At 41.7% G+C, this 18,132-nt stretch overlaps 1 protein-coding gene across 1 annotated transcript in view; it reads right to left on the minus strand.

The window, feature by feature from the left end:
• Positions 1 to 1,973: 1,973 nt before the first annotated feature.
• Positions 1,974 to 18,132, minus strand: part of prdm5 (PR domain containing 5) — a 44,178-nt gene continuing 28,019 nt past the window's right edge. Inside the window, exons 14-16 of the mRNA XM_030787346.1 lie at positions 12,137 to 12,222; positions 6,016 to 6,120; positions 1,974 to 2,138 (exon numbers count right to left, since the gene is read on the minus strand). Coding sequence (XP_030643206.1) covers positions 1,974 to 2,138; positions 6,016 to 6,120; positions 12,137 to 12,222 — 356 coding nt within the window. The remainder of the gene's footprint in view (positions 2,139 to 6,015; positions 6,121 to 12,136; positions 12,223 to 18,132) is intronic.

The following is an 18,132-nucleotide window of genomic DNA, read 5'->3' on the forward strand; positions in this document are numbered from 1 at the left end:
CGGCAATAACCACCACACTGGAAGTTATAAAAAGACTAAAGCAAGTACGGACAAGAACGAAATGAAAATGCAGATATTCCTACTTCCTACGACAAGCATCACAATCACCGAATAGAGATGTAAAAACAAACACCAGACAGGCTAATTAAATGCTTCATATATTAATGGGAAGTTTAATATGACAATAGTGTAAACATATGAGAGAGGTAACAGTGAATGTCTAGATTTGCTCTACACTTCAACACTTTTTTGTTGTTTAGCTGTTTGTTTGTTTGTTTTGTTTTATCTCTTTTTAAGAACAAGAATGTAAAAATGTAAAAAAAAAAAAGTAAACATACTCTCTAGGTAAACTTCAACATTACAGAAATACATACACAGCTTTCCTGCATTACAGAAATATATGGCAACACAGACAGCATTACTGCATTACAGAAATACATAACAACAAACAAAGCGTTACTGCATTACAGAAATACTTAACAACATACAAAGCATGACTGCATAAAAGAAATACTTAACAACATACAAAGTGTTACTGCCTTACAGAAATACTTAACAACATACAAAGCTTTACTGAGTTAAAGAAATACATAACACAGCATTACTGAGTATAAGAAATATGTAACAACATACACAGCGTTACTGTGTATAAGAAAGACGTAACAACATACACAGCGTTACTGTACATAACAAAGATGTAACAACATACACAGCGTTACTGTATATAACAAAGATGTAACAACATACACAGCATTACTGTATATAACAAAGATGTAACAACATACACAGCGTTACTGTATATAACAAAGATGTAACAACATACACAGCGTTACTGTATATAACAAAGATGTAACAACATACACAGCGTTACTGTATATAACAAAGATGTAACAACATACACAGCGTTACTGTATATAACAAAGATGTAACAACATACACAGCGTTACTGTATATAACAAAGATGTAACAACATACACAGCGTTACTGTATATAACAAAGATGTAACAACATACACAGCGTTACTGTATATAACAAAGATGTAACAACATACACAGCATTACTGTATATAACAAAGATGTAACAACATACACAGCACTACTGTATATAACAAAGATGTAGTAACATACACAGCACTACTGTATATAACAAAGATGTAGTTACATACACAGCACTACTGCATATAACAAAGATGTAGTTACATACACAGCATTACTGTATATAAGAAAGATGTAACAACATACACAGCACTACTGTATATAACAGAGATGTAACAACATACACAGCATTACTGTATATAAGAAAGACATAACAACATACACAGTACTAAAAAGAAATAACAACATATGCAGCGCTACTGTGTTACAGAAATACATAACAACCATTTCTATTAAACAGCAATAGGAATGTATAAGCTTGAACAACAAAAGTCTTCAGAAAACAGGAGCGTTTAACTGACAGTACATTCAAAAACATCGGGCAGCGATTTTTCTTCCCTCAAATACTTTCTTAAGTTTTCTGAAACACTGAGAAGTCATGTAAATCTTTATAGTTTCTCTCTCTATAGAAGATTATATCTCAGTAACTCAGTAACTTTTCTCACAACTCAGTAGGTTTCGAATGAATATAGACGTGTATTCCTTAACTTCCAGTCTGAATGATTACTGTGTCCCAATTCAGCACAAACTCATACCCACACACACTCATATCCGGTCTAACCAACTAACTAATATCTGGTCTTTGCTCTGTGCATGAGTGTAAACTGTAAAAATGTGAAAACTGGGGGTGAACTGGGGATGGCATTTGGAAATGCCTAATGAGTGAATGAGTGTATGTTTTGATGGTGTTTGAAGGGATTTCTGTATATGTTTGTGTGTGTCTATGTCTGCGTGTCTGTATTTGTGAGTGAGTGTGTGTGTGTGTGTGTGTGTGTGTGTGTGTGTGTGTGTGTGTGTGTGTGTGTTTTAATTTGGGTCCTAGCCTTCTGTCTCTCCGTGGACATTCTCCATGTGAACTTTGAGGTAGTCATTGCGTGTGAATTTTTTGTGACAAAGCTGGCACTCAGCCATGGGTCGGTTTGGGTTGTGAGTGAGCTTATGTCTGATAAGCATCTTCTTCAGGCTGAAGGACAGATCACACACCTGTGGACAAAGCCAGACAAACAAAACCCATTTCACATCATTAGAATGGACACATATAGATGGTTACACATCTGGCCTTTAAGCTGGAGTTCATGTATTTAATACCCACAGAATCTAGCTAGAAAACACCAAAAGCACAAAACAGCTACAAAACACAAGACACAAGGTAGCAAGATAGAAATTGGTAAGTTATTAACATGATTTATTCAGATAACATTTTGCTGCATCTTAGAATCTGGGCAAAATACACCATAAGCAATTCTATTTTTTTTCTTTTTAATATTTTGTTAATTTTTGCAGTAGCGTACAGCGTGAGTGTTATGATGAAGGTGAAGATTGCTTTTGGAACCTATCATATTAAAGACAGAAAGATTCATTTGTAAAGCAATATCTCCAAACCTAGGACTGCAAAACAGCAACTGTGTTATGTTGCAACAGGCCGTTAATACATCCACAACACACACATACATGGTAACGTTACCCACCCACCGCCCACCAGCAGCATAACTAAAAAAACACAGCTTTGCAAGAACAAAGTTCAAAATACAAAATATCTGAACACCACCAATAACACAGACACACCCTCATACAACACACACTGAAAAGGATGCATCCAGTGTTGCACACACACTCACGCACGTACACACACACACACACACTCACACACTCACACACATACACAAGGACCCATTTAGCGAACATAGCCAAGCCAAGTTGATAAATCACTCTGACTTGCAGTCGTTCAGTGAGAAGCTACAGTGAGGGAGGGAGGGGATGGAGGAACACTGCCAAATATTCATTACAAATGAGCCATTTCACCCATCTTCAACAATCAATCATTTTTATCCAGCACAACCTGATATGCTTGATGTCTGAGTGAGTGTGTGCATGCGTGTGTGTGTGTGTGTGTGTATGTGTGTGTGTGTTTTTAAGGGAGAGGCAATCCCAGCTGTCCTTTTCACACTTAATTTAATCACATCCCTCTATCCAAGCAAACCGTGGAAAAACTGTCATATACTCAGAAGATAAATAGTAGAGCACTTTACATGCCTACTTATCCAACATGTACATAGATTTGACGCAAGACTGTGTGTGTGTGTGTGTGTGTGTGTGTGTGTCTGTCTGTCTGTCTGTCTGTCTGTCTGTGTGTGTAGAGTAACTGAGTGTGTCTGAATGAGACTAACATCTGGACCATAAGCAGAATGAAGTCTCCATGGGATGTCTGAGAGGGTCCAGGAGACCGAAAACGGATGCGATTCCACTAGAGATTGAATTAAGTATCGTCTTTTAGAACATCTTCCTCTACACTGTAATTTAATCATAACAACAACTAGGAACGTCCAGTTTCAAAACCCCAAAACTCTACAGTCTTGCTGTAAAAAACACTGACTTGGGATGCCTTTTCTGTTTGACCAGTGGCCTAAGACAATTAGCGTGAGAGCCAGTCCATATCTGTCACAGGCGTTTTGACCGTCTGCAATGTTAGGCTCTCCCAGCGACTGTACAGCACCATGGCTAGTCTGTCAAATTTTAAAAATAATTTCTTTAATCTTTTCCATACAAAAGTGGACACGTAGACAAAGCCTGTGAGACAATTTATTCTAAGAATGATGAAACATGACAAAAAAATTGACCTAAATCGACAAAAAATATTCTCTCCCCAAAACTTTTACTTAAATGCACAAGAGACAGGAAAATTACGTGCACTCCCTACTGGTTTTGTTCATAAATATGTATTTGGACAGAGTTTATCCCGATAATTTAGCATATTTGTTTAAATGCTACATATTTGAGGTTGATGTCCTGTCTTGGTATATCAAGCAGCCTTGAAACGATATCTTTGTAACAGCATACAGCAAAGCTTTCTAAATGAACACCTCACATTTCCAGAATGCCATGAAACCATTCCTCTTCAGCTATTAGAGACATCAACTTCTCCAGACACTTATGAGGAAAACATTCTAATTTAACATGGCTTCGAGTTAATTATTCCCAAAAATTGCCTTTACACGAAAGCCATTTTATTTTTTAAAGAAACATTTTCTACCAATGAAATCAGTTTTCCTTTACAATTCTTGATTTCAAACCGAACCACTTCAGGGTTTGAAAAACCAGACACATCAAACTCTACGAGAGTCTTGAGGAAACAGCCAATTTCATTCGTGTATGGATTTAAAAGCATCTTAACTTGAAAAGACATGGTCTGTGGTTTTTTTTTCCCCTCAAAATGAAAACAGCGGGAGTGTTTTTAATTTACCCTCGTAAGCTTGATGTACTTTGACTCTAGTGAACGCGAGAAGATTCGGTTGGAACCTCCGACAGAGTGTTTTCTCTGCCATATCTGAGGACCATTATTATTTTAGCTTTATAAATGACGGGGTGATGCAGGCCTGCCTGTGTGCGTGTGTGTGTGAGTGTGTGTGGGGGAGAGGAAAGATCTTTATCTAACTCATACAAAGTTAAACCCAACACTGGACCTGCACCGAAGGGAGTCTGACCTCAAACTGCAGGAAACTCTCTCTCTCTCTCTCCCTCTTTCTCTCTCTCTCTCTGTCTCTCTCTCTCTCTCGCTCTCACACACACACACACACACACACACACACACAGCAAGAGGTAAGGCTGAGGATATAGAGATATCTCCAAATCATGACCCCTCTTACTCTCTGACACTTTGAGACCACAAGTCCAACAAACACACAGCAGAGCCTTGTTCTTTTTAGAACACACACACACACACACACACATACACACACACACACACACACATGCAACACCACGACCCTGTTCGTGTAGATGAATTCTATCTCTACAGTCACATTTGAGATGAATAAATGCAGTTTAAGCAGAAATCTTTTCTACAGAAATGAAACAGACTGGGGAAATGGTGAAATGGTGATGGAACTTTCTGCACAATTCTGTGAGCACATTCACATTTCTGAGTTTAACACCAAAGCTTGGTTTTGGTAGCAAGATTTAGGGTTGGAGGGAGTGGCAGCAGAGTTCCAACATAAGGTCAGGTTTTTACTTTTTATTTCGCCTTTTTTCCGGTGGTTTCTAACACGCTCAGCATGGCCATGTTCTCTTTTCCGGTGTGGCTTCACAGAAGGGCAGTTATGCACAGCGCGGTGGTTGAGGATGAGTTAAAGTTAGTGTTTTAGAGTTTAAACTGTAGTTCCCTCACTCTCTCTCTCTCTCTCTCTAGCTCTTTTGGCTTGGGCGTTTGTTTAACGGCCTGCGTTAGCGTCACAGCTACGGTTGTGGGGACATTAAGCTTGGTGGTGAGCCAGAGTTAGACATGACTGTCAGGCTAAGGGTGTTGGGTTTATGGTCAGGGCTGGCGTTAGCCCTCACGGTGGTCTGAGGCTTTTGTTTTGACTAACGTCACTCTTTTAAGGGTTGCGGTTATGGTTAAGTCAAAGCTGAATCAAAATATCTGAGAATTCTGGGGTGCTTCTTTCAGATACAGCCAGCGTTATCACGCTCCGTCAAATGAAAACAGCAAATGTCGGACAAAATGTACAATTCAAGATGTGCTACAACATGTTTTTTAATGGTGGTGTACTGTGAAGTAACTGCCACCTGTATGTGTGTCTGAACTGTTTTTCACTTATCCTTGCATTCAGTTACAAATGACATCGGAATATTTTGAATGTAGATGATGTGAAATTCAGGGTCTGACAAAGATCAGCATCGACTGAAGGACAATTAGCTATAGGCCTACTATCAATGGCTATTGATGGTTTGAGTAAATTTGGGCTTTTACGTTTTGTTGATCAATCACCCTTGTGGTTCTTCCATCGTTAACATGCCAAAAAATGGGTGAAACCCATGGAGTGTGTGTGTGTGTGAAGTGTTTGTGATGGAAAGTCTGACTTACATCGCACTGAAAGGGTTTTTCTCCAGTGTGGGTTCGCATATGCTCATCCAACCCACGTTTCTGGCTGAAAGCTTTGTTACATTCACTGCACTTGTAGGGCTTCTCCTGAAAAAGAGAGAAAGAAAAAGAAAGAAAGAAAGAAAGAAAGAAAGATTACTAAAAGCAAAAAAGTATCACATTTATCATATGCAGTTGTGTGTGTAGGTGAGTGTGTGTGTGTGTGTGTGTGAGAGGGAGAGAGAGAGACAGACAGAGACAGAGAAAGACAGACAGAGAGAGAGGGATTGGTTGTATTGTTTTCAGTTGTGTGTGTGTGTGTGGGGGGGGGTGTATGTGTGTTTGTGTGTTTTTAAATGAAGTTTCTGGAAGCCGCTTTTCTTCCCGAAACTCAAATCTACTCTGCAAATGGGGCAAATAAACAGAGAGACAGGAGCAGAGTGCTGGAGAAACAGGACAGGAATATTTCAGGTAAATATAGCAAGAGACAGTCATAAACACATGGACACACACACACACACACACACACACACACACACAGTTTATTCTATGTGAAGATGTTCTGGTGTAAACAAAGTAACTGCATTTAATGGTAAAACACCTGGAACAAATTTCCCTTGGAGGAAAAAGTCTTATATAATGTGAAAAAAAAATCACACATGCACAAACACATACACACACGCTGATACTGAATCATACGCTGTATCATCAAGAGCTAGTATATACTTCCATATAAAAACATACAGTAGATAATCTGAAACATACACACACACACACACACACACACACACACACACACGCATGCCCTTTGTGTTCAAACCGCTATTGCCTGCATCTATGAAGACATGAAAGAGGAGACTGAGGATATGAGCAGAGCTGGGGTAGAAGCTGTGTGACTGTTTGGGGTAATGCTGAAGACACATGCCACAGCACTTTGAAGATGTATCAGAACACAGCTCTAACACACACACACACACACACACACAAACACACACACACACACACACACACATACACAGAAACACACTTCTCATAAGTGTAACAGTAGCTGCAGGATGGATTTAAGTTCCACACACACGCCATTCAGATAGGAGACTAACTAAAAACATCCCTGTGGTAAAGTGTGGTCGAATGTAACCTTGGGTGCAAAAAATGTCATTTTAACAGTGTTGGCATTACATTTCAGCATGTTTATTATTGTGTAAATCGATCTGTGTGTGTGTTTCTGTTTTTCCAGGCACAGATGCAGAGGAGTGTGTGGGTGCATTCATTTTTGTGTGTTTCGATATGGCAAAGAGAGAGAGAGAGAGGGAGAGAGAGAGAGAGAGACAGAGAGTAGTTTCTGTATAGTAACAGACATCCTTCAGTCTGGATCAGGTACAGCTCTGGGACACCAGTGTATCTCTGGAGGTTCTTCTTCTCCACTTTTCAAAATGTGTCGTGCATCACAGCATTCAGGCTGAACTCCCTCGTGTCACACCCGCTGACACGTGCCGTATCCGTGAGTACCTTGTGTGCTTTCCATATGCCAGCTCACTCTGGAGAATGCCCTTTGGAATGAAGCCATCCTTCACATGGTGAACGCGGCGGCGAAGTTGGCGCGGTCCGAATATTGCGCGCACGCATGGAAGGTGAGCACATGGGAGAACTTTAGTGCTGGGGTTCTATTTGAGCGAGAGTTTCCAGGAATGCATCACAGGCAGTGCATGAAGAAGCTGTTGAGTTTCTTGACCTACTTTGCATTTGTTGTCTTAGACCTGCTGCCGTACAGAAGTGTAACTAATGACACATGCGTTACATACTTCTATCTCTGTCTGCGCTGTGCTGTTTTCTCAGACACACTTGGAGAGGCTTGAAACAGCTTTTCCGGTACATCTGTTGATCTCAGGATCAAGGAAGAGGATGTTACTGACTGTGGACTCATGACATGTGAAGCAATGGACAATTTCCAGCCTGTGGTTATCATTTGTAATGACTACAGACACACTGACATATTAACTCATCACGCTCCCTTTTTAAGGCTGCCTGTCCACAGGATGAAGTCTCTGAAGACCCATGGATCGCGATCCATCACGGTCTGGAGACGCTAATCAATACTGGTAATGATGATGTCATTAGAAAACAGTGTGTCCCTGACAGGGCTCCACAGCAGTGAGAAATGATGATCAGATCCTGAGTGGAGAGCCTACAGTTGGTGAGCCATAACAAAGCTTCAGAGGCAAGACAAAGGAGGTCCTCAAAAACATGGAGATGAGGCCACATCCTTGTTTGACTCTGCCACAGATCATGAATGCTCCTGAACATCCACCGCGTCCTGTTGGTAGGACCCGGTCGCGCTGTCAAGGTCTGGGGATCAGCACGTCTTCGTGTGTCTGGAAGAGGCTGTCTCTGTTTGGGTGAAGTGTATGAATACAATATGAGGGTGCTTCCTTTGGTTCCTTCATTTCTGTAGCTGTCAGTGAGAGATGTCTGTAGGAAATGTACAGAACAGCTGCGTAAGGAAATGCCTCTGTATTTGCTACAAACGCTCTTGTCTCCTTAGATTTTGTACAGGTTGACCATTTTTCTTGTTTGTTATGTCCTGTGGAGCTTTTTTTTTTCTGCGTTCCGGCACTGCCAAAAGAGATCATGTACGAGATGGAAAAGGGTGCTCTTGCTACACGTGATCAGTGCTGGAAGAATCCTGTCCCTGCTATGAGCTTTTTCTTGAAGCCAGTCTGTCCATGGCTTTATTGAACTTTTCTAAGGTCAAACGTACAATGGACAATTTTCTTCCACAATGGGTACAACCCCCTATGCAATCCAATGGGGAACACAGATCACGGGGAACCAGCACCTAATTCGGCTAGGGTCCCCCCAGCTTAAGACTGTGCAACAAGATTCAGTGGAAGCCACTTGATGCCATAAGACCTCTGAGGCTCATCAGCAGTAACTGCTGCCCCTCTTGTGTTTTGTCTGTGGCCTGAGGTGAAGCAGAAGGATCCTCTCTGGGGCACAAGTGTGGGTGAGGAGATATGGAAGACGAGCTGTCACCCACGTGGCAGAACCCTGATCTCAACATCACTGATGGATACAAAGGAACGGCAGCAGCCGACACAGTGTGGCACCAAGCTGAAGTTGACACCAGACTAGCCTCAGGTCTCCAGGATTACTCCCAAAAACATTCCTCAAGAATGGGAATGTCTGCAGGGTCATGGAGGTCTTGGACTGTAGTTTTAGTAGTCTCGGAATGAGTTCCAAGAGCTGTCAAGCCCCATATGACTGCCCCATGTGGCAACTCTCACACATTACAGGCTTTATCAATGTTATGTTGAAAATTACTGAATTCACCCAAAACTATGAGCTTATAAATATTAATGTGACCTGAAACAACCTAAAACAGTCTGATGAATGTTGTGGGACAAAAAAAAACAAAACATTAATATCAACCTTAGCTTACGGTACCAAAAAAATACACAAAAATGAAAATAATAATGAAAATGATACTTTTTCTGTGTGTGTACGCATGTAAGTGCACTTGTGTGTATTAGTGTATGCATGTAAGTACACGTGTGTATGTGTGTGTGTGTGAGTGTGTGTGTGTCTGTGTGTGTGTGAAGGGAAACTGGCAGAGACACTTTGAAGCGAAGTGTATAAATAAGGTCTCTATAGATAGGGTAGGATGACAGGGGCAAGCTGGTCTTATGACACACACTGATAACATGGGTATGGACCTTTTTCAGAGGCTTGGTTGTCAAGGAAACAGGGTGGATGCAGGAAGCAAGGATCCTGGGAAAAAAGGTTATCTGGTAGGCAAAGCAAGGAGTGGTCACACACAAAGGATGTGAAGGTGGTTAAGATCAAGTGGCTGACTGAGTTTGTGTTTCAGTGTCTGCGTGTTATCTGTGTGTGTGTGTGAGAGAGAGAGAGAGAGAGAGAGAGTGAGAGTGAGAGAGAGAGAGAGAGAGGGGAGAGAGAAAGAGAGAGAGAGGGGGGGAAGAGACATGCCTCATAAAAATCATAACACCTCCAAGTTGTTTTTTCCCCATTGTTCTATTGTTGAATGTATCGGTTTTATGAGAATCAGAGATCTTATAAAAACACTTCAAACTGGGACTTCCTGTCAGGAGACACCCACAAAAATATCAGGGTCAGTGGTCAAAGGTGACGAGGCTTACGAAAAGTCCTGACCACTGGTGGAAACCTCTCTGACCACTCACATCTGTAGCAGCTGAACTGTGCTCCTCAGCAGCTGTTGGACCTTTGACCCAAACCCTCAACCTTCAACTATTTGACCTCTAAGAGCAATGTTTGTATGTGTGTGGCGATAGAGTGAATGTGTGTGTGTGAGAGAGAGTTTTTGCACATGTGTGGTGTGAATGTGTGTGCTTGTATGCGTGCATGCACGCATGCGTCATATCCATTTGGTGAAGTGTGGTCTCCTCTTCCCTTATTCAGTTACAAATGACATTTGATAAGGATCAAATAATTGAATCACATTTTTAATTTCAACCTAAGATGCGCGCAGAATAGATATTGGGCGACACGCACGCACAGCCTCTAGACCTAGGCATACACATACAACCTCTGCATCCACACTGACGAGATTAAAGAGGACACTGAGGATATGAGTAGAGACAGAGGCTGTGTGACTGTTTTGGGGTTAAGGTGAAGAAACCAACAGCTGCACACACACACACACACACGTGCATACACACACCCTCTCACAAGTGGAAAGCAAAGCATTAAGGGCAGCACCCAGACAATCCAGTTACTAACTAAACAACATGTATCATTCTCTTTTCCTCCTTGAATATTGCTTTCAGGTTACGAGTGCTATGTTCAGTCTAAGAAACACATTAGCTGTTTTGAGTCTGAATACAGTACTTTTAACCTTCACCGATACCCTGCCTGTAACAGCAGAGAATAAACATCCTGTCATTTCACTGTTAGAGAATGATTGCCCCTCTCTTGTCCTTCACTGTGAGACTGCCTTCAGCTCTCTGTTCTCACGAGGTGTCGTGACGGAATCTGTAACCTTTAACAGCGTGTTTGCGTGTTGTGATTTCATTTGTTTGTTGCTTCTTGTTTGCGTGGTTTTTTGCCATCCGTGAGATGAGGGTTCAGTGAGAAATGTCGTCACAAGGTCTGTTCGGCAGGACCGACAACGTTTCATTCTACTTCAACCTGCCCGCGACCATATTCACTTCAGTTAAAAAAAAAAAACCTTCACAAAGTTTCAGAAAAAAAGACTTTTATCTGATTAACGACTTTGAATTATATTTCCAGGCTGACACATCTGGAATTACAGTGAGAGCAAAGTTAAATTATGACTAATAACGAGGTGTTTATTCTCTTCATAGATGCGGTCTAAATATGGTTTAATGTTTATCAAAGCAACTGTAGTATCACTTGTACCATGTCCTTGAATCACCTTTCAGGCCAGCAGCACCCTGCTCTCATGCACACAGTAAACTCAACACTTCCACTGTAAAGACCTTTCTCTCTCTCTCTCTCTCTCGCCCTCTCTCTCTCACTGTTTGTTTGAGTGTGTGTGTGGGACGGACAGAGAGAGAGAGAGAGAGAGAGAGAGAGAGAGGGAGAAAGAGAGGGACAGTTCTTTTTGACATTTCTGGTAAACAAGCTCACTGAAGCATAAACTGCTAGATAAGTCTTTCCATTCCACACACCTGGGGGAACACACACACACACACACTCACACACATGCACATACACTCACACATGCTAAAAGAGGCTTGTTTCAACAGAAGCATCTTTTGCGTGTGTGCATTGTACCCTGAAGTGTATTTGTTTGTATTTCTGATGACATGTGGAAAACGCCATATTGAGTGGTCAGGAGAAACTTCCTAATGGTCAGCTACATTGGTGGATAAATAACATCCACCAAAAAACAATTTTGCACATTTGGCAAAAAAGACAGACATGCACACACAAGCACACACTACAGGTGGTACTGGAAATAAAGAAAAAAAAAAGAAAAAGGTTTACCACACCACCAGATAACATGGAGAAAAAACATGAGAGAGAGATGGACAGTTACACAGTGACTGTCTCACAGAGTGTGGGTGTGTGTGTGTGTGTGTGTGTTTGCGTGGAAATGAGTCAAAGCTCTGTGTCATCTTACCCGAGTGTGCGTGCGGATGTGCATCTTCAGTCCATCATTTTTACTAAAGGCTTTGTCACAGTGGGGACACTGGTATGGACGCTCGCCTAGTGACACACACACACATACACACACACACATACACACACAGAGGGAGAGAAAGAGAGAGAGAAACACTTCAGAGGAACTACATCTTAATGAATACCTGATATACACACACAAACATCAGAGGAACAAACGCCTTACCATATCTAATGGTTTAAAGGCACGAACACACACACACACACACACACCCACACACACACACACCAGAGTCAGAAAGCCAACATCTAAACAAGTAACAGCACACAAACACAGACACACATCAGACTCATCAAAGTAAAAAACACACCATACCTTAACAAACTGCAAACAGGTTCACATATGCACCATCACACACACATACACACTCATCAAAGGAGAAACAAACATTCTTCTCAAAAACAGCTCACATAGCTCCCAACACACACTCTCCATTGTTGTGGTAACCTTCAAAGAGTGCAGATTAAAACATTTAAGGAATAAAGGCATGAAGGTAAAAAGGACGAGAAAAAAAAACAGGGATTGAGGCAGGTAAAGGAGGCAACAAAGACACTGGGGAGAGAGAGGGAGAGAGAGAAAGGGCGAGAGAGAGAGAGAGAGAGGGAGAGAGAGAGAGAGAGAGAGGGAGAGAGAGAGAGGGAGAGAGAGAGAGAGAGAGAGGGAGAGAGAGAGAGGGAGTAGAGAGAGAGAGAGAGAGAGAGAGAGAGAGAGAGAGAGGGAGAGAGAGAGAGAGAGAGAGAGAGAGGGAGAGAGAGAGAGAGAGAGAGAGAGAGAGAGAGAGAGAGAGAGAGAGAGGGAGTAGAGAGAAAGAGGAAACAGAAGAGGGAAATGTAGAGGGAGGGGTAGAGAAAAAGATGGGAAGAGACAATTCTAAGGAGAGATATAGGGAGAGGGAGAGAGAGATAAAGACAGTAAAAAGGAAACAGGGAAACAAACGGTGTTTGGGGGGGGGGGGGGGGGGGGGGGAGAGGGGAGTGAAAAAAAAAAAAAACCCTGGATTTGCCACATGCAGAGCAGGACCAAACCCCCCCCCCCCCCCCCCCCCCGGTGTCTGTGCCCGTGACGATTCCCCGTCCCACCGCCTCACGTGCCAACCCTAGAGATCAGGTCTGGATCCTCTACTACACTGACCCATATCAGCAGGTTCCTCCACACAGGACTGGACACACAGGAACCTGGCCCAGAACACGCTCCAAAACCACTGCTGCTGTAGCGCTGGCCTGGGATGCTCTGAGTGAGACGTTTGGCTCCTAGCACAGTCTGGCCGTTTCTTTTGTGTCTCAATCCACTCGTGTGCCGTCGGCTCCATGGACGACAGCTATTCTCTCTTCATTTCGTGGGGGTTTTTTTTATCTGTTTATTTTCTTTTTTTTCTTTCCTTTCCTTTAAATTGAAGTTTCGGGTTTCATTCACCTCATCTAACTTGCTGTAAAACGTATCTCGATTTCAATGGCTTGGAGTTAAAGTTCTTTGGGTCTGAAGTCAGTCCCATTCCCTCTGAAGTTGAGAGTGCTTTCACCAACAATTTTATTTGCCAAGCGCACACTGTCTAACAGTCTGTTATAAATGCTGAAAATGTGTCTACATATGATTGAGTCTAGCCAGAGAGTTCTGTCTCTTCAGTTAAAATCTATCTAATATATCCAGTCTAAGATTTCTCTAACAGACAGATCAGTGCTGTAAGTTCCTTATGAAGGCAAACCACAGTCAAAAAGAAAACTTTTCCCCCATGTTCAGGGCATTTCCACAGCCCAGTTTTGTTCTAATGTCATCTATTAGCCTGGACTGTGTCCATTTACCAGTGATTTTTATGCATTTGAGATTTTCCCTCATATATACACTAATCATGCTGTACTTTTATAAACAGTGTACCATTAATAACTGAAGGCCTGAGGGCTGTTTACGGAACACCACTTTGATCTGTATGTATTTCTGTATATTTACTTTTTGAAATCTTATTCACAACAAGGAACAGATGTCCAGTCTAAAATAGCCACCAAGAACACTGGTTCACCTCTATATCAAAAGCTCTGCTCGCTCTGTGGCTCTCTCACTTTTCTTTCTCTCCGTATAAACGCAGAACAGTTCCATCCCCTGGTTTTAGCACATGCTCCAGCTGAGCTCAGTTACCTCCACCCACAGATGAAAGCATTGCTGCTCCGACTGGAAGGAGATGGTATCTGAGCGTGCTCAGTATGACTGCAAACAGGAAGTGACAGGCTGTCGATCAGCCATCCAGCAGACACCGTGGGTCTGTTTTCCTCTGTGTTGATTCAAAGCTCAGATACCAGCAACAGGCCTGATTAGGAGCCTATAGACCCCAAATACGCAGTAACCAGTAAGCCCATCATAAGACCATGAACCCCAACACGCAGAAGGGAGTAATAAGCTCTACGTAATACCTTCTTTATGGATAAATGTTTTATATGAGACAAACATGCTTACCCAAAACATGAAACATGAAACATGCTCACATCTTTCAGATATTAAAGAAGAGCACTCAGTATCAACTGATTCCTTATACACTAAGCTTCATCAATAACATAAGGATACAAATATTAGAAAGGCTGTTCGTCACCGGCCATTCACGTTGCAAATTAAAGAAAGAGCCCTTTTTAGGGGAAAAGTATGGTGCATACATATTGTATCAGTTCATCATTATTGGTTCACTTATTCATTTGATTTTGTTTACTATGACTGGACTGAGTCTGAAGGTTCTGACTTTTATGTACAGTGTTGCATTTGTTACATATGTGCTTAGAGTTTCCTCAATGTCTGGGAAACATTTCAAAGCCAGCAGACGTAAAAGGCTGTGAATATACAGTTTCACTCATAAATACGACTATGACTTTTATACATCTAAAAGTGATGCTGTACGAATTTGTCACTGTTGAGCCATGTCTAGAGAGCTTTGTATTTCTATGTGCACACATGTATGAGTCATATCCATTTGTAAAAAGTGGTTTTTTTTATTAACCTTTTTTTTCACATTATGAAAGAGTTAGCTGTGTCGTTTTTTGACTGCATACGTATAAAGACATCAGGAGTTCTCCAATTTAACAGTCCATTTTTTTCCTTAACGCATGCGGAAATATCAGCAGTCAAATCCAGATATTTCATTTTAAAACCGCACCGTGCTTTTCTGAAATCATTTTACTGATTTCTTCGGCTCACAGCTGACTGGGATCCTGTGATCTGTTACCACTCGCTGATTCATCGACTCTCTCTGTGATTTATCAAAAACATCAACATCAAAAACAAACATCAGACACCTAATCCCGGGCCAACACGATCCGTCCCAGGCAGGAAGCATGAGAAAACACAAGCAAATACAACAAAGGCTTATTCTAATCTGCATGGTTTCTGGGGTAATGAAATAAGGTTTTTTTGGATGGAGAATGACTCCCTTTGGGGTAAGTAATGGGGCGGGCAAATGGAACAGCTCCTCAGAGAAGCACGAAATGGAAAAACATAACTACATAAAAAAGTACTGCCTCTGTGTGTGTGTGTGTGTGTGTGTGTGTGTGTGTGTGTGTGTGTGTGTGTGGGTGTGTGTGTGCAAACGCTTCTGGTGCAACAATCTAATTTCTAATTCGTTTTGTTGTGGTGTAATCTCTTAAGCGACTAATTGTTGAACAGAAAAAAAAAATGTGTACTTTAATTAGATGGGCTGCCAGATTGATGAGAAAGAGATGCTTTTGCCCTGTAAGTAATAAGGTTAATTAGCTGTGCTTCTGGGGGAATTATCATACAATGACTCTCATTAAAGAGGAGCTCACTCAATGCGTAAATCCACAGTGAAAACAGTGAAGACTGAGGTCCTTCTACAGGCCTTTTTTTCACTCCACTACATGGATTCGACTGGAATATGTGTAACGAGGCCTCACTAAAGCAACTGACACACTGGACAAAAATGCTACTCAAAATCCATTTGAAGAAATGTTGGTTTTTTTGGTTGGTTGGTTGGTTTGTTTGTTTGTTTGTTTGTTTTATAACAACAGCAGTGAACAGCACGAACGCTGCAGCAGTGAAAGATCCATTCTGTCTAACTGCCAGTAACGGCTAGACAGAACACGTCTCTGCAATACAACAACTTCCATCAGCGCTCATATCAATATTACAGTCTCATTTCTCCAAACATCCTTCCTTTTAATTAACAGAGAAAGACAAAAACGACAGGGTCATTAAAAGGATTCATTTTGATGCCCATCTGCTGTCATTTCTCCCCAAATGAATATCCAACAAATTCACCGATATTTTGACTTCAACGAAATATCCCTGTCAAATCATTTTATATAACTATGGTTTCAATAAGAACATGTCCACATAAAGACCAAAGGACCTAAAACTTAGATGTTGCACATTCTTACCTGTCCAGACACACGCAGTGTCCATAGCGCTGGTCAGTGAGTCAGTCACCTCCAGACTTTTCACCTATGTGATACTGCACTTTTGTCTAACTATACATCCACACGCAAATTCAAAAAGACATCTTAACACTCTCTGCTGCAAAAGCTTTGTTTTTTTTTTTGTTTTTTTTCTTATTTCATTCCTTCAGCGTCTCACAGAAGCACCATTTTTGGCCATCCTTTACTGTCACCTTCAGGTCATGAACACAGATCATTCTTGGGCCCGACACTCTGGAATCTCACTCTGGTAGCATACGGGGAGCATGGCTCCCCACCGTCACTTTCTCTGCTCCCCAATCTCCAACAATTCCAACAGCTAAAGAGGTGCCCCCCCCCCCCCCCCCCCCCCATATCCCCCCTTTTGGAGGAGATGGAACAGTCCATTCTGAGAAGCACTGTTGACAAACAGTTAGATTTGATTCCCAGATGTGTGCTGGAGATGTCAGGAGAAATCCGTCTTTTTATGTAACAAGTAGGGCATCAGGTTGAAGTCTGTCTGCCCAGTGGCTCTCTGCAGAATGGATTAGGGTAATGATCTGACCAAAACACTGTGTGGAGAGAAAGAACTCCACCCATTGCAGATTTGGACAAGGCAGAGCTAAGAAAATCCTGTCTGTCCTCTCAGCTGTGTGAGAAAACAGTACTGAGATGTTTTAAGACAATGAAAAAAAAAGACATTCGGGGATCATTTATGCGTGCTATCTCAAAGGGGCAAGAACGAGCCCAATAGCACAGACGATACCACCCAAAAAAAACACAGCCAGGTCGGGAAATATCATTCGAGACTAACCCATGCATAGGACACCAGTCTGTAATTTTTCCATTAGAAGTGCTTTAGCCCTGTTGGCTCTGGATCCGCTGCTCTTGGTTGCAACATTTTTTATGTGTTAAGACAAGACACACACACGGGGTTGACATTCAGTTCTTCACACCTCTTTACCATATCTACTGGAGTATAACACTCAACACCAGGTAATGAACCTCCAGTCTTTTGCTGTTTTGCAGCATTAGGGTTAAAATGAATACTGGGGCACATCTGGGTTCGGCTCAGATTTAGGAAAAGTTAAGAAATGTCTGTCTGAACAACAATCAAAAGTCTGCTTCCCTTATTTACTATCTACTCCCTTGTCATAAATTCTAGCAAGACCGTAAGAGCTAAAGTGATGTTGCAGAAAACACAAATAACATTGATATAAAGGTTTCGTCAGATCTGTGGTTATGAAAGTGAACAGATAAACACTACAACTCTAAGCCTTAAAAACCTTTAGCTTTGGAGCTTAACTGAAAAACAGCTGTTTGTCGAGCGAGCTCTGTTAAAAGTGGCGCGCACCACAACAGGTCTGACTCAGTGGTCTGAGCAAGAGAGTAACAATGAGAAAAAGGAGTAACAACAAGAGAGAGAGAGAGAGAGAGGGAGAGAGAGAGAGAGAGAGAGAGAGAGAGAGAGAGAGTGTGTGTGTGTGTGTGTGTGAGAGAATCTATTGTTTAAATGGCTGATGGCACAGTACTTCATTTTTATTTGTTCCT

Source organism: Chanos chanos, chromosome 10, assembly GCF_902362185.1.
Source record: "Chanos chanos chromosome 10, fChaCha1.1, whole genome shotgun sequence".
Lineage (NCBI taxonomy): Eukaryota > Metazoa > Chordata > Actinopteri > Gonorynchiformes > Chanidae > Chanos > Chanos chanos.